Here is a 17,616-nt window from a genome sequence, read left to right as displayed (position 1 = left end):
TGTAGCTCTGTTCTGGGAGGAACTTTCATCAGTTACACAAACAGCCAAACCCCCTGTTCCTAACACTTCTCATAGATCTCGATCGGCTGGTGCAGTCCTGTGTTATGTAGAGTAGATGATGTATCATATGAGATATCATACTCTGTGATGTGTCTTTTTTTACCCTCCTCTCCTCTCCACCTGTTTGCTCACGGCAGTGGAGGAGGGTCACGAGGGTCTGACCCAGTTCCTGATGAACGAAGTGATGAAGCTGCAGCAGCAGTCCAAAGTCAAGACCCTGCAGCATGTGGAGCTCAGCAGGAAGAACTGCACCCTGGAGGATGAGCAGAAGAAGCTACGGCTGGCCAATCAGGAGCTTCAGGCCTTCCAACAGAGTAAAAATACACATTATTATTTTAGGCAAGGCAAGGCTAGTTTATTTGTAAGATAAGATAAGATAAGATAACACTTTATTGTCACGGAAATTTGTCTATAGCACAATTCATACACAAGGCAACCCAAAGTGCTTTACAAAGGCATAGAAACACATTATCAACATTAAAGGTGCATTCAAGAAACAAAGCACAATTACAACAAGTATAGTTACATTTTGGAAACATTATAATAAAATAAAATAGACATTAAAATCATTTAATTAAGCCAGTACATTTAAGGTCAAGAATAAAAAGTTAAGACAAACCCTTTTGAGCAGACATTTTAGATATGTTGTGTTTATGACATGCAAGCTCCCCTCTATCTGTGTTTCTTCACTGCATTCTTTCCATATATGACTTAAAATCAATGGCAAAATCATTAATGATAGATGCTTAGTGTCTCAAATGGTTGAGCATTAAATCCAAGGGGGTAAGCGAGCATCCGGAAAGTGTACCTCGTATGGGGAGATTCTGAGGCTAACAAGCCATCACCTTCCGTTAGCATTCCATTGACTCCCATTCATTTTGGCGTCACTTTGACATTGAATAACTTTACATTTGAAGCATTTTAAGACTCTATTTGCCCATATTTTTATTTCTGAAGAAACACGACAATGTATAAAAGGCTTCATTACCTTGTATCTCATGTTATGGCCCCGTAGCAGACGTTTTTGTAAAAATAGGCTAATGATTGTGTCATAACCACGCGACAGTAGAGAAATTACCGTATAGTACAGGAGAAGCTCGCAGGCAATCGGGGGGAGAGTCCATGAAAGCATCGGAACAAAATGTCTCAGCAACGTTTTGCTCCTACTCACGCTCTCCGTCTCTGCAAGATTCAGAATGATTGAGCTTTCTCTTGGCACAGCTACCAGAAGACTTCCAACTTTCAGACAGGTTGCTCACGTCACATCTACGTCGTCAAGCTCAGTTTGAGGCTGCGCAGTAACGTTCAGCCATCACTGGGAAAGTGCTTCTAATTGACTTCACTGGTCTCCATCGAAGTCTATGGCGTCGCTGTGTCCATTTCTTTTACTGTCTATGATTAAATCCAAACCAAAAACATACCACCATTTACAGAAACTGCTACCTCACCACACATGCTTGGTTTATGGGTTTGCCCTGCTAGGGGAACCACAGTTGTTTTTATTAAGGCAATCACAATGTCTACCAAAGCCTATTAATGAAACTAGGACACTGTGGTATATGTTATCATGTCCTGTGTAGGCTAGTTGAAACCTGCAGCTGGTACAACAAGTACATTCACGTTTAAACAAATTCAAAAAAAAAAAAATGGAAGAATTAAATTTCAGGCCATGTTTCTCTGACAGCCTGTTGGTGAACATCTAAATGAGGAGGACACAGTTATCATGGCAACTTTATTGCAAATTTCCTGGTCAGGGTAAATTAGCAAAATCTCACTATCCTTAAACCACATCTGTCCCTCCTAAAACTTAATATGTCTAAATATATAAATATATGTAACTGAGGGTTTTATATGTTGCATAACTCATTAGAACTATAAAATAGAAACACGGGATTCTACTTCTGAACCGAGAAGGCACTGCACATCTTCTCTTGATTATCGAACACTCAGTTAAAGGCAACATTTGAACATTTTCTTTTAGTATTTTACAAGATTGGTTCATTTATATTTTAAACAGTTTATTCAGATGATTTGTTATTTTAAAAAAAAAATAACATTGAACTCTTTGGGGTTCCATGTAAATGCATTTTCTATATTTATGTTTAAGCATAACCTTTTCATAAATTTTGCAATAATTGCTTAAACTCATAGATGGTTACCACCTAAAAGTCCGGACAACCCAGTCATGTACTACTGTATAAACGACTACGCTTTGTTCTCCAGGGAACAATAAGTTGAGAGAGGAAAGAAACACCTACAGCGACGAGCTGCTGAGGGTGAAGGATGAAAACTACAAACTGGCCATGAGGTACGCCACGCTGAGCGAGGAGAAGAACATGGCTGTGATGAGGAGCCGAGACCTGCAGCTAGAGGTACTGATGGACACGTGAATGCATGAGAATACTGCCATTACATTGTGTAAAGAAATGATAATTTATGATAACCATTAACAATGAGCTTGGAGGAAATGTGAGGATATGAGGACATTAATAAGTGGGGGGGGACCAAGTATCGTTTTGGGGGAAATTTTGGATTGGAACAAAACAATGTAATTATGCTTAATAAAACATCACATTCATTATTAATTTCACTTGTTTTAATTTCAAACAAATTATGTATCTGAATACAATACACATTTTCTACAGGCTCAGTCCTAGCCTGACAAGCCAGACCCACATCAAGATGTTTAGTCTGGGAACTCACCATTGACAGTTGTCTTTCAAATTCCCTCTGCACGCAATAGGATAGCACTACAACCAACCATAGCAACGCTAGTTGATAGATTAAACTTTTGCCGTATCCGGTCGGCAAAACTCCGAACACAAGTGCCATTCTTTGTTTTTTTCTCAAAGAAAAGCTTAACTCTTCGAACCAATTCGAAAGACCGCTCGCCAGCAGCAGCAGCCATCTTCTTTGTTTTCAAGTAGCAGGGAATTCATGCGGAACCGTCGCAACTCTGCCGCCAGTATGTTAAGCCCGCCCACCGACTTTATACACAATGTAATTGGCCTGTCTAGAGTTTGGTTTTTCCAGCTCACAAGCCAATGGAGAGTTAACCAGCACTGAAATTGTGACAAATTACATTTGCTGTTGCTAGGGTGCGTCTAGATTTCTAGGCTAGCTCAGTCCGCCACTTTAAAAAAAACAATTTCAGTGCTGGTTCCATGGTATCAGAATTTTGGATAGTTGTCATGTGAACATTATTTGGTCATGTGACAAGGGCTGGGAAAATTGGCAGAACAGGCAGCCAAGTGACAGTACTCTGATCCAATGGAAATCACAATTGTCAGATTGACAGCACTCTAGCCCAATGGATTGGGGGACACCAGCGGGGGCAATCATATTTCAGGGGGGGCTGGTGCCACCCCGTACCCCCATTCTAGCCCCGCCCCTGCTATTCATCCTGTGTCCTCACTGTCTGTATAGGTTGATCAGCTGAAGCACAGGCTGAACAAGGTGGAGGAAGAGTGTAAGATGGAGAGGAGGCAGAGTCTCAAGCTGAAGAACGACATTGAGAACCGGCCGAAGAGAGAGCAGATCTTTGAGCTTGAAAGAGAGAACGAAATGCTCAAGATCAAACTACAGGAGCTACAGTCCATCATACAGGTAAGGCCTGTCCCAAACGCACAGTCATGCACCAGTTATACATTCATACCCAACAATGTGTGTATTTCTTATTACACAGCCTGGCCCACTACCTGCATCAGACAAGGCCATCGTTGACATTTTGGAGCATGACAGACAGGAAGCACTAGAAGACAGGCAGGATCTGGTCAACCGCCTCTACAACCTCCGCGAAGAAGTCCGACAGGCAGAGGAACTACGAGATAAGGTAACAAACACACAAGCTAGGAAGTGCAATTTTGAGATACTTGCACTTTACTTAAGTATTTTCATTTAAGGCTACTTATAGTTTTTTCCGATCGCTGTGACAATTTTTTCAATACTATTAACAACTTTCCTAAACTCTTAACGCACCAACACACCTACAACACACAACTGACAAAACAGTTAATTTCATGCTCAAAATGACACATTGAAAACTAAACTCTAACACTAATTTTCAAAATACAATAATTCACTAACACACTATGTCCACCAAAACAATGCAAACATGTCTCAAAATCAAATAATTCTTCCAAAACACTAACACATGTTCTCTTCCAACAGGAACATTTAGTCAATCATAGCACAATGTCATACAAACACTAACATCAGATGGAATTACAGAAACTGCATTATTTTATATGTGTCAGGTCTGCCCTTATACAATAGACAATAGTATATTGTATTGATCATAGATTGTGTTTTACACTGCAGTTTCTCTTGAAGCCTCTCTACATATTTGTTTTGTTGGGTTTAGTAAATGCATGCATGTTGTTTCTGTGTGAAAGCATTTGCAAATTGGTCAGTAAAGATCCATTGTTTTGGTCTTGGTTGAGCTTGTGTGTAAAAGAAGTTCAAGCATTTTAAATTTGTGTTAACTGTATGCATTTTGTGTCAAAGCAACAAGAAATGTGTTAAATGTATAGCCTACACAGACGGATGTTGTGCGTTTAGGAAAGTTGTTAAAAGTATTGAAAAAAATGTCATAGCGATCGGAAAAAAACTGTAATACTTCTACTTCACTACATTTCAAAGGCAAATATTGTAGTTGTTACGCCACTAAATTGATCTGATATGTCTAGTTACATGTTATCTTTCAGATTAAGATTTGACATAGAAAACATATGATAAGCTCATTAAATAAATGACATTGTTAAAAATGAAATTTGTAAATGTACAGGTAAAAAAACAATGTCTGGTTGGAGCCCATAGTCACGGATGCCTCTGAGCTGTTGGCAGTTCCACTAAAGACCGACTTCCCCTCTCAACTTCTCAGATTTTTAAAAAACTGCACCTATCCAACATGTCATTGATACAGACAAGTAAAAAAAAAAAGAATACAAACCCCACTTAGCATCTCACAACTTCCCACTTTTATCTGGTCAACATTTGGAGAAGTTGACCCTTATGGGAACCAGTAGACTACCTAACTATAAAAGTAGTTAAAACTAGCTTCACCTCGACCAGCTACAACAACAGAATGCTGTTTACACATTAATAATCTAATAATGTCAAGTGTTTCCATATAGGTTCTACTTGGGCGCCCCGCCCGTGATATTTTTTCCCTACTATGGCCACGCCAAGACCTGCCCTTCAATAGCATTCACACACTACTACTGGCCAGGTGTCCATACTTACGCAAGGTAACGTAACCCGATTTGTTCAGGTCCTATCCCCTGACCAGTCGGCTATCCTAAACTTAACCACTCAAGGTCAATGCCTATCCCCAACCAATCGAGTTGCTATTGAAGGGCGGATCTTGGCGTGGCCATAGTAGGAAAAAAATGTGTTGCGACCCGCCTACGTAGATAAAATCCGAATAATCTTTTTACATTTGTATTTTTTACAGTCACTGACACAGGCCAGCTGTCTCCAGCCCCTCCCCCTCGTGAGGTCGTGCATGACCTCCACGTTGCACTTCAGGCTCAGAGGCTATAGTCAGTAGTAACGTGCTGCTGGTGGTCTTGCCGTGGGAATAACTGTAGGCCTACTAATAAAACCGTAGAAACACCACGGCCACACCGCTGTGAAAGCTCCCCGAACTTCATTTATCAGAGTCTGGTTTATACCCCTCTCTCCTCCGCTCCATATCTTTATAACGGAGCTAACTGGAGCTGAATGGAGAGCTACCGCTAATCAGAGCTAATCGTTGCTAACTGAGCCTTCAGTTCTCCGTGCTTGTATCCATTAACTGTATTTATGGACTTGAGTCCGAATAAAACCCTTCATTTTATTAAATTGACTGTAAAAGTTTTAAACTCAGAGTTGTTTGAATGACAGAAATCTGCTCAGATGAGATCTTATAGTTTTTTCCGATCGCTATGACACTTTTTTCAATACTTTTAACAACTTTCCTAAACTCTTAACGCACCAACACACCTACAACACACAATTGACAAAACAGTTCATTTCATGCTCAAAATCACACATTGAAAACTAAACTCTAACACTAATTTTCAAAATACAATAATTCACTAACACAATACACTATGTCCACCAAAACAATAAATTCTTCCATAATTCTTCCAAAACACTAACACATGTTCTCTTCCAACAGGAACATTTAGTCAATCATAGCACAATGTCATACAAACACTAACATCAGATGGAATTACAGAAACTGCATTATTTTATATGTGTCAGGTCTGCCCTTATACAATAGACAATAGTATATTGTATTGATCATAGATTGTGTTTTACACTGCAGTTTCTCTTGAAGCCTCTCTACATTTTTGTTTTGACAGTTGAATGACCCATCTCAGAGTAGCTTTATATAGTGTACGGTTTACTGTATGAAAAAAAGAAGACAGAGACAGAATTGTCCTGGTACTCGTCTTCCTCTCACTCGTGCAGCAATTTTTCTTACTTTCTTTGTGTTCATCTTTATTGTTCCTTTTCCACACAAAATCAGCCCAAATAAGTCCTCTTTTACTGTATGTACTACAGTAACATATGGTCATGCGATTGAAAGAACGTCAACACCTGAGTGTGTTTCCTAGATGGGAATCAGCTGTGATCGATGTGTTTCTCAGTAGCAATGGAATAAAATGGAGGGGGTATATTTGTGTTTATTTGTGAACAGCTGTTCACTTTGACCATTAGGTTTAGAACATGATGTTATCTGTTCTGACATACAGTGTGAAAGCATTTGCAAATTGGTCAGTAAAGATCTATTGTTTTGGTCTTGGTTGAGTTTGTGTGTAAAAGAAGTTCAAGCATTTCAAATTTGTGTTAACTGTATGCATTTTGTGTCAAAGCAACAAGAAATGTGTTAAATGTATAGCCTACACAGACGGATGTTGTGCTAACTGTGTTAAGAGTTTAGGAAAGTTGTTAAAAGTATTGAAAAAATGGTCATAGCGATCGGAAAAAACTGTAATGAGTGCAACAGGACATGTATAGTAGGCCTACAGAACAGCATGTTTAGAATCCCCAAAACACAGATTAAAACGCTTCAAAAAACGAACAATGATCTAACAAACAAAAAGAACAAGAATTTATTTTAGATAGCCCTAGCCTTATATGATTCAACAGGAGTTAGGAGGGAACAGTGTTGAGATTTATAATAACGTAACTTTCTGTATGGATCATAGTATTACAGGTATTTTATCTGCTGAACCATTAACATTTGGCAATAAAACAGATTTAATTGACAAAGCAGCATTTTAGCAGAATATTGAAAGCAGCAGAAAGGCAGAACGGAGTACATTTGAATATCTGTTTATCAAAAGTAATATCATTATCGCGATATTCAACAACTTTAGGGCATATCGCACATTTTCCTCATATCGTGCAGCCCTTATAACTACCCTGAAATTGTGTCAGATGCAGCATAGTGTCGCAATATTATCATCTGTATCTATATCCTCTTTTAGTTTAATTTGTTTAATATGTAAATGGTTATTCCTCTCTAAATGATCTGATAATGTTATGTAGTCATTGTTTTTACCTTTGTTTGACTAGTTTATTACTGAACCCAGCAATCACGTGCCACGCCGTTACATCCTGCGTCACCCACTACCACAAGTACATTCTCAACCTGTGGGAAACACAACTGGTCATATATAATCACACATTACATAGGGGCCATTTTACTGCAGAACAATTTTTTTTACACGTTTAACATTGAAGGTAATGTATGTGGAAGTTAGATCTGTGGTCTTGGTTCAACTTCGAAGAGCCGCTGGTGTGTGTGTGTGTGTGTGTGTGTGTGTGTGTGTGTGTGTGTGTGTGTGTGTGTGTGTACGAGAGAGAGAGAGAGAGAGAGAGAGCGAGACAGAGAGAGAGACTGAGAGTAGTACACGATATGTCATCCTGATTGAAAATTTCTTGATATCACCTTGCGTGTGTGCCGCGCTTGTGCGTAACATTTACTGTTTTGACGTATTAGCCTAAACAATAAATTAGGTAATCTGGCTTTCATAACTCAGTGCCTAGCCTCTTACTGACATCACCGCACATCACTGGTGGCGATTAGGTTTGCAGCAAGCATAAACACATACAGTTTGGAACTGTGTGAATGTGAAGCACAGTGAGGCTGGAAACAGACAAAGGTTAGCAAAAACAGATTCTAGAAACACAAACCCATGACCAGAGAGCTTAATGCCCATGAGACCATATGTGAAACACACCCTGTGCAAAAACCCCATCTAAGGCCTCTTTCCCTGTAACCTGTATCTAACCCTCTGTGTTTCTCTTCCTGTATTTGCCCTTGTCTAATAAACTATAATTAACCCCACTTCTGGTGTTTGTGTGTGTGTGTGTGTGTGTGTGTGTGTGTGTGTGTGTGTGTGTGTGTAGTACCTGGAGGAGAAGGAGGATCTGGAGCTGAAGTCCTCCACACTGCAGAAGGACTGTGAGATGTATAAGAAACGCATGGACACCATTACTGTACAGCTAGAGGAGGTGGAGAAGGAGAGGGACCAGGTGAAAGCACACACACACACACACACACACACACACACACACACACACACACACACACACACACACTTGAAGGAATGAATATGAATGTTGTTGTTGTGTTGCTTACTTCCACTCCCCCCACTGTCACAGGCGTTTCGAGCCAGAGACGAGGCCCAGCACCAATTCTCCCAGAGTCTCATTGACAAAGACAAATATCGCAAGCAGATCAGAGAGCTGGAGGAGAGGAGCGATGAACTCCATATCGAGATGGTACGCAAAGAAGCCAAGCTGGTCACCTTGGAGGCTCGGCTACGACGGCGGTCCAAGGACATTGCTTTGGATCAGGTTAGACACAGTAGAATAAATGAGTGTACAATTTGTGTGATAAATGCTCACATTGCATCTCTGGAACTTGCAGTATTTCCAATTTCTAATTTTGAAAACCTGCCAATAATTCCTGTGCCTCTCGGTTTTTGCAGAGTTTGCCGAGGGACCTGCCTCCGACCATCATCTCTCAAGCGGAGGACTTTAAACCCATCCAGGGCCAATCAGAATGGTCCAGTGATGAGTCACCAGAGGAGAAGTTGTCATCTGAGGAGCCTCGTCTCAAACGCAGACCCAACCTCAAGGCAGTGGTCAGCCACTGTCTACTACTAACACTTAATTCAATTTTCAATTCAATTTTATTTATAGTATCAAATCATAACAATAGTTATCTTAGGACACTTAACAGATAGAGTAGGTCTAGACCACACTCTATAATTTACAAAGACCAAACAATTCCAGTAATTCTTACTTACTTATTTATTTATGAAGCATTATAACAAATGCCAGGGAAGAATTAAATTTAAGACCCAACTTAGAACTAAAAATGTTCTTACTTACCATTATACCACACAATAAACTACTTACTGTCTTACTCTCAAGTTTAAGAGAAACCTCTGAGAGCAACTCTTGAGTGATCATATAATTACTTAATCACATGTATGAGCAGGAACAGCCGATTAAAGTAAAATATTTACCTTACATCTGCCATATTGGTGATTCTTTTGAAAAATCCGTCCATTTTACTTGGTGATGTTTTTCTGCCAAAACATATCAAATTTTCTTTAAAAATAAAATCCTTATTATCTCCAGTAGAAATGACCATGTAAAATAAACAATGTCATATTATTTTGTATTATATATACATGGAGATGAAATAATAGTGAATAACAAATGGATGAAATGGAATTGAAAAGAAAACCTAGCAGTCAAGACATTCAGCTGCTGGTAAACAGAACTATTTGTAACAGTAACTTTTATGCTTTGTATTTTAGAACAGAGTTAAGTCTCCAGTCTGTTTACCCAAAGAAGTCAACCCGGAGGCCACTCAATCTGCAGGTAACACATGATCACATAGTTAATTCATATTCCACCAGTGACATTTCCCTGGTGTAAGTTGATCCACATTTGTCTCCAACTTTCAGCTCTGTCAGTCAACGGAGGAGATTTTCTGGAAATCCAGAGGCGAAACTCGAATGGCAACAGCATCTCCCTCCCTCCCTCCCCGAGCATCCTGATGTCCCCCATATATACACCCTTCTCCCTCTCCTCCTCCTCCTCCTGCCCCAACCCACTAACCTCCAGTATGGTGGAACAGTCCAACAGGCCAAATATGGTGAGATCTACTCTCTTAAACCATTGTCACAGTTCATTGTCTTTTTCACACAATGAAATGATGCAGTATTGTGTTTGGTTAAAAATGAATATCTGATGGGTTTTCTCCGTATAAGCCAAAAAGATTTAATAGAACAGTTCTATTGTCGACCTGACTTGAAGCTTCTGCTTCGTTCACTTAAACATCTAACTAATCATTAACATCTACAGCTGCGTTACCGTAACGACAGTATCCTGTCCACACTGCCTGAGCCACCAGAGAAAGCATCGCTTTACCGCAGAGAGAGGGAGAAGGAACATGACTTCCACCCCCGCAGGTAATTACAGCACCATACCAGAATATACATGTCTGTAAATCTATACTATTGAGATGTAGATGGTTATGTGCCACATGTATTTCGTCCTTTTTTTATGAATCTGGACTGGTTTGAATTCAATTTTCTGTTATGAATGGCTTCAAAATAGTCTGATGCTTGGTCTCTTTCAGCCTCTCGGACTATGATAGTGACAACATGGAAATGGAGTTGGGTAAAGAATACTTTTACACATTTCCCAAAATCGTACAAATAACGTTTCTGAACTGAATGACCGTATTTATCTTCTGTCTACCGTTTTTTAAATAACCTCTCTGTCTGTCTCTGTCTCTCCATCCCTTCCTTAGAGGACGAACCGCACGGCCCACCTTCTATCCACTCATCTTCCTCGTCGCATCAGTCAGAAGGGATGGACAGTTATGACCTGGAGCAGGTCAACAATATCTTCAGGAAACTCTCTCTGGAGCGGTACAGTGCAGATACTCATGCACTCACATGCACAAGAATCATTGCAGGGTCAAACTTACTTATAAACACCTTCTTTTTTATGTGTGTGCAGGCCGTTCCGTCCGTCTCTGTCCTCCTTCTCTAGGATCAGCGCTTCCCTGAAGCCGGTGCAGGAGCTGACGTTACTAGGCGACAACCTGCTGAGGGACATAACTTTGGTAGGTGGCAACGACAGCGGGATTTTCATCTCTTCTGTCCAGTCGGGCTCCATGGCTGAGAAGGCGGGGCTACGAGAGGGCCATCACCTCCTATTGGTATGTAGTTTACTTACTGCGTGGGTTAACTACAGGCTCACACAGGGCTGCAAGATGAGTAAAAGTTCAGTGAAGTAAATTTTTGTCCAATAAAATCACTGGCTGTACAAATTGAAAAGAACCAGTAAGAACCTAGACTAGAATCAGAAAGGGTTTTATTGCCAAGTACGTTTTTTAACACATACAAGGAATTTGTTTTGGTGTTGTTGGTGCACGTCACACATTCTCCAGAAGCTAAAACCCATTTTTACCATCAAAAGCTCTTTATTTTTAGATGCCTGTTTGTTCGTCCAGTTCCCTTTTACACTGAATATTATCTATAATCAATGGACTAATTACAAACCAAAATTTGACATAAAACACCCAAAACATTAATACTTTAATCTGTCATTTATCTGTCTTTGATGTGATTGCCTGGCCAGCTTGAGGGCTGCATACGTGATGAGAACCAAAGCATTTCATTGGATACCAGCACTCAGGAAGAAGCCCATTGGACGCTGCAGCACTGCTCTGGACCAGTCAAGTTGCACTATCGAGCAAACTTTGACTGTAAGTGTTGTTTTTTATTGGACTTGTGTATATGTGTTTGTGTAGTATACATATACTGTGTATGTAAATTCAAATGTGTGTCTGTGTGCGCTCTAGCCTATCGTCGTCTTCAGAGGGACTTGGCGGAAGGCCCGCAGGTTTCTGGCGACTCCTTCTACATACGGGTCAACCTCAACATCTCCGCCCAATCAGACAGCTGCTCTCTGAGTGTGCGCTGTGATGAGGTGGTGCACGTGCTGGACACCAGGCACCAGGGCCACTGTGAGTGGCTATGCGCTCGTGTCGACCCCTACAACGGCTCCGACTTGGCCGAACGTGGCACCATACCCAGCAACTCACGGTATACACAAGTTTTTTAAAGGCTACGTCCACACTACTACGTTTTCATTTTTTAAAGGGGATTTAAAACAAAAAGACATTCAGACATAAGAGTGAAAGTTACATTAAAACCTTTTGCTTTGTATATGAAACCTGCACATGTAAAGCACATTCCACAAAACAGCGTGTGTCAAAGACAAGCCTGAGCATGATGCAAAAGTCATGTAACAGTTGAGCAACTATGCAAAGTTGCTCAATATCCAGTCCAGCCACACACACATGCATGCGCGCATGTGCGCGCATGCACACACACACACACACACACACACACACACACACACACACCCACACACACACACACACACACACACACACACACACACCCACACACACACTTGAGTCCCACAACCTGTTGTTTTCACCAAGAAGCACAGGAAGCAGCTTGATGGAGGACAGCCACTTAAATGACGTATTAACTTTTCTAATTGTATCAAAATCATGAGTAAGAATTGTGTGTGTGTGTGTGTGTGTGTGTGTGTGTGTGTGTGTGTGTGTGTGTGTGTGTGTGTGTAGGGCCCAGCAGCTGCTCCTGGTAAAAATTCAGAAGTTAGTGTGTCGAGGCGGGAGAGATGAGAATGAAAGCCATCGCAGTAGGGTAAGAAACTTTTAGCAAAGTAAAAAAAAAAAATCATATCAATATACATGTACTTGAATGGCAATACTGTAATATAGCCAAACATTCACATTTGATTAAAGCAAAAATGCTTAAGAAACTCCGCTGTGGCATCTAGAGGCACATCCTTCACTGTTCTTTGTCTACTTGTCACAATCCCCTTCACATGTTTTTTCATATTTATAATTTTTTACCAACTCTACTTTTTCACTTTTCACAAATTCTGCATTATTCTAAGTCAGAATTGTGCATTACTTCAGAAAAAACTAATCTTTGTTTGATCTATAAGTTGTGTGTATGTGCCTGTATAGAGCAATTTACAGCCAGAAGAAGCCAGCCAGTCACCTGATCCTAAAGCCAGCCCACGCATGTCTAGAGCCAGCATCTTCCTCACTCAAATACTACAGGTAATGAAGTGCAAACTAAACCTCCTGTTGTTGATCAAGACTTTAGTCTCTTTGGCGCAATGGTGCACCTCTGCCACTGGCTCAGATGTCTTGTGTTGAACGCATGGGAACATCACTGTGACGTAAAGAAACATGTATTTTATAATCAATTACTTACACCCTGTAGCCTCTACTTCCAGATAACACATTTTGTTACCACATCCTTGCAAAATGTGAGTAATTTCACAACTGCAAAACAATATCAAAACATTCATAAAAAAAACCTTATGACTCAGGTATCTTTTTGTATGCTCGGTATAGTTCAAACACATACATCTTTTGCTAAAATATTGTTAAACCATGTCACTCTGCAACTTATTGAGTAGCAGGTATCCTGAGCAGCCCACACTGGCTAACATGATGTAGTATGACCTAGTGGAACTAAGAAGTGAGCAGTCACAGTAATGAGTAATGGAGGAGGTTGTACGTCAAAATGTTTCCCCCAGTTGGAATTATTGATAACATCAGAGTAATCTCACAACATTGTTTTCCTAAAATGGCAGGACAACTGAACAAAGAATTAGCTGAGATGCCTCCGTTAATACTTTTCTGTGTCTGTTTTGAAGTTTGTCAGCAGGGTGGATATCAAGTACAAGCGAATGAACAGCAGTGAGCGTGTGAGGATCATCAATTCAGGCAGTACACTACCCAGACAAGGTTTTGAGGCTCTTAGACCAGAAGGTGAGTACATAGTGATGCAGGGGGATCAAAACCTCACATGACCAACCAGAAGAAACATCTGGAAAAGGCAATTTACGCGGGCACACTGGCAAAAAATTCACACTTGAACCTTTTAAAATAGTTAAAATGTTAAAACTGCCCATGGGTGTATCATTGAGTGTGTCTCTTTGGGTGTGTGTGTGTGTGTGTGTGTGTGTGTGTGTGTGTGTGTGTGTGTGTGTGTGTGTGTGTATGTGCGGTGTCTTGGCTGTAAACAGACACTGTCGACCCAGACAGTGAGCTGAGCAGGAGTTTGAACCTGATTCCCTACAGTCCCGTCACCCCCCAGCGGACCCAGAGGAGAAGACCGGTCCTGTTCTCTCCCAGTGCTCTAGCCAAAACCATTATCCAGAAAATACTCAACATGGGGGGAGCCATGGACTTTAATATCTGCAAACCAGGTCAGTGTGTGATGGGAATAAGCAAGCTCACTGCTAAACATGTCATCTTAATGTCTTCACAAGGGTTTGTTTCCATTTCTTGTGTGCTCACCTATTGTGGATCAAAGATGGGGGAGATAGTGGAAAGTTTAGGGGGAGAAGGAAGCTACTATTGGGATTCAGGTCAGGTATTGTACTGCACTGTGGTGTAAATGTTAAGGCGTGTAACCAGAGAGATGGCGGAGGCAGGATAGCAGATGGCCTAGTTGATATTTAGGATGATGATGCATTATGATGACTACACAGAGGAGTTTAACCATCCTGTTGTACTCAGGTCAAATTTGAAAAAGTTTCTATATCAGAAATTTGGGTTTCTTTGAAAAAAAACTGCCCCAAAATAAAATGGATTGTTCCATACAACTCTCTTCGCAAGTAAAATGAAGGATCAGATCACTACTTTGATTGAATTTTGGGTGTTCTAACTGGATCCTAAGATCCTAACTAAACTTTCACTTTGTGATTATCCACTTAATCGTAATTGTCGAAATAATTCTTAATTTCTGCTTTTTTTTTTTACTGAAAATGTAGGTATAATTTCATATGAATTAGATATATTGACCACAAATTCCAAAGAAAAGTGTAAAACTGGTGGTAATAAGTTGATCCGGTGGTAGTAAAAGAAAAAGTGCAGAGAGAAGCGACAAAACGAATAAAGCATTAAAAAAAATCAAAAAAAGCTTCTAAAAAAGGGTTGATTTTCACAACAAGTCCCAGGACAGTGGGGTCAGACAAGTTGCCAGTTCACAGAGTCGAACATCTGGCAAACCAAGAGACTGTGTCATGTTACGTGGAGATTCCCCAGGGCAAAAACCTCAAAAGTTTCTGTTCCTTCTGTGTTTCTGTGGTGATCATTAACAAATGAAACTGTTTCACAACATTGTTTTAGAATGTCCTTTCTTTCTATACTGTTGTATTTTACTCTGCTGTATTCTATTGTTTAGACACCCTGTCCAAAGACGAGTTTCATCTGAAACAGAATGTGGAGCCCTTCATTCACTACAAAGAGAAACACGCCACATTTGAATGCATCACCCGAGAAAACATAGAGGCTGTTGCTTCTAAGGTAGGCTATTAATGACAAGAGTTTTTGTGTGTATGTGTGTGTACGCACCTGCATTTATGTACGTATGTGTTCTTTTTAGAAAATGCCCCTCATAATGAAAATGCACGGAATAGTTTGGGGGTGGCAGTAGCTCAGTCAGTAGGGAGTTGGGGTTGGGAACCGGAGGGTTGCTGGTTCAGGTAACAGGAGAGGTGCCAGTTCACCTCCTGGGCAATGCCAAGGTGCTCTTTAGCAAGGCACCGAACCCCAACTTGGCACCATACCCAACCCTCACTCTGACATCTCTCCATTAGTGCATGTATAGGTACTGAGCATGTGTGTGTAATTCAGGCCTGTGTGTAATGTGTGTAATAATAACAGAGTGAAAACATTCCTTGCGGGATTAATAAAGTATACATTATTATCAATATTATGAAAAACTACTCTTACATTTGTACAGTAAATATGTAGCAGGAGCCAGCAGCCAGGGGGAAACAGCTGGCCTGGTTCTGACCACGGATTTTAAGAAGTCAGCTCTAGAGGTGCTGGTAGGCGGAATTTGTTAAAAGTGGACAGAGCCAGGCTAGCTGTTTCCCCCTGGCTGCTGGCTTTTGCTTTTGGCTTAAGAGTGTTAACACAAATCTACACTTTTAACTCTCTGTAAGAAAACCGTGATGTATTTCCGATAATGTTGAACTATCCCTTTTTATAGTATGTGTATGTTACCCTATTCACATTTTTATTTTTGATGTTATTGAATTCATAGATTCATGCATGAATTCAAGTATTATTTTCCTTATTTGGCCATCAGAGGGAAAAATAAAGTTGTGATTTTCTGACTTAATTTTGTTTCTTTTATCCGTATTATGTGAAAAATACCAGTAAATGTTAGATTTTTTATTGTGTTACTGTATGTGAGGCCTTGTGTGCGTATCTCTGCGTTCAATCATGTATACACGTGTCCGCATTACACAGTATATTCTGCGTTTATTCGTAAAAGCTAATTTTTTTTCCACCCGTCACCAGGGCAAACACTGCCTGCTGGAGGCTGAGCTGAGCTGCGTCAAAGACCTTCTGCGGAGAGAAATCTACCCAATCATTATCTACGTCAAGATCTGTGAGAAGAATGTCAAGAAGCTACGGTAAGGCCTGACAAACCTCACTTATTTGCAGACATTTACCCAGTGCCTGTTACCCACAGCTGCATACCACAACCCTTTTTCCAAACGCAAAGACGTCAATCCATGCATGACACTCTGACTCCAAGCAAGAGGTGAGACTGAACCAGTTAAAGGACAAGTCTGCTGAATCTCTTATACTACGCATATGTGTGGTTTAATGCACAATCAAATTCAGCAGCCTGCAAACAATAGTTGTGAACTTGAAACAGTGATAGGAGTTGCTGAACAAGAGCTTTTTCTCACAAAGGTGAGAATTAGGCACCTTACTCAAAATACAATATGGCTATTCCATCTGTGTGTTGATGATGTCAGTGGAGAAACAACAAAACCTGATGCATGACGTATATATTTTGGTGGGTTGTGCCTGTAAATAGACACAAAGTAAGTTGACCCATTATTGTCAGCCTTTCTCAGAATTAGAACAAAGTGCACAAACCACTATTGCAAAGTGTCTACAGGATTTTATCAGAAGTAATGGGTTCCAAACATGACCACACTCACCACCGCAGCGCTGCTTCCTTCCTGTTTCCTGTCTACACAGGAAGTTGCCTCTGCGCGTGGAGTCAGAGGAAGAGTTTGTGAAGTTGTGTCGGGCAAAATTGAAGGAGCTGGAGGGCATTCCCTGCCTCTACGCCAGCCTGGAGCCCGAGGCCTGGGCCGGGACAGACGATCTCATCAAGGTCATCAAAGACCGAATACTGGAAGAGCAGAAGAAGACGGTCTGGGTGGAGCAAGACCTCCTGTAGACGATAGTCTGTACATCAACATATAAATGTGTAGCTGAGCACCATAAAGCACCTGTATATCGTGCTTTTACGCATACATATTTATCAAAAACGGACATGTGGACACTCACACTGCTGTATACTTAAATAAATACATTATATATTTTGTAAATGTTTGCCTTTACTTTGATTTAGAGAAATAAACAGATGGAAAACA

At 40.6% G+C, this 17,616-nt stretch overlaps 1 protein-coding gene across 4 annotated transcripts in view; it reads left to right on the top strand.

The window, feature by feature from the left end:
- card11 (caspase recruitment domain family, member 11) overlaps window positions 1-17,616 on the top strand; it is a 26,561-nt gene extending 8,945 nt beyond the window's left edge. Inside the window, exons 4-25 of one of the 4 annotated variants that reach the window (XM_031320652.2) lie at window positions 198-374; window positions 2,284-2,432; window positions 3,487-3,666; window positions 3,746-3,892; window positions 8,467-8,592; window positions 8,722-8,916; window positions 9,051-9,206; window positions 9,891-9,954; window positions 10,050-10,231; window positions 10,441-10,547; window positions 10,718-10,758; window positions 10,892-11,012; window positions 11,104-11,305; window positions 11,728-11,854; window positions 11,951-12,194; window positions 12,746-12,827; window positions 13,157-13,252; window positions 13,858-13,972; window positions 14,230-14,412; window positions 15,393-15,514; window positions 16,520-16,635; window positions 17,216-17,616. In XM_031320652.2, the coding sequence (XP_031176512.1) occupies window positions 198-374; window positions 2,284-2,432; window positions 3,487-3,666; window positions 3,746-3,892; window positions 8,467-8,592; window positions 8,722-8,916; window positions 9,051-9,206; window positions 9,891-9,954; window positions 10,050-10,231; window positions 10,441-10,547; window positions 10,718-10,758; window positions 10,892-11,012; window positions 11,104-11,305; window positions 11,728-11,854; window positions 11,951-12,194; window positions 12,746-12,827; window positions 13,157-13,252; window positions 13,858-13,972; window positions 14,230-14,412; window positions 15,393-15,514; window positions 16,520-16,635; window positions 17,216-17,420 (3,137 nt within the window). In that variant the 3' untranslated portion in view covers window positions 17,421-17,616. Of the gene's footprint in view, window positions 1-197; window positions 375-2,283; window positions 2,433-3,486; window positions 3,667-3,745; window positions 3,893-8,466; window positions 8,593-8,721; window positions 8,917-9,047; window positions 9,207-9,890; window positions 9,955-10,040; window positions 10,232-10,440; window positions 10,548-10,717; window positions 10,759-10,891; window positions 11,013-11,103; window positions 11,306-11,727; window positions 11,855-11,950; window positions 12,195-12,745; window positions 12,828-13,156; window positions 13,253-13,857; window positions 13,973-14,229; window positions 14,413-15,392; window positions 15,515-16,519; window positions 16,636-17,215 lie in introns of all 4 variants that reach the window. The other 3 variants (XM_031320649.2, XM_031320650.2, XM_031320648.2) reach the window with 3 other exon arrangements.

This window comes from Sander lucioperca, chromosome 21, assembly GCF_008315115.2.
Source record: "Sander lucioperca isolate FBNREF2018 chromosome 21, SLUC_FBN_1.2, whole genome shotgun sequence".
In the NCBI taxonomy this organism is placed as follows: Eukaryota; Metazoa; Chordata; class Actinopteri; order Perciformes; family Percidae; genus Sander; species Sander lucioperca.
Note: the sequence above shows the minus strand (reverse complement) of the source record. Positions and strands in the feature narration are given on the sequence as shown.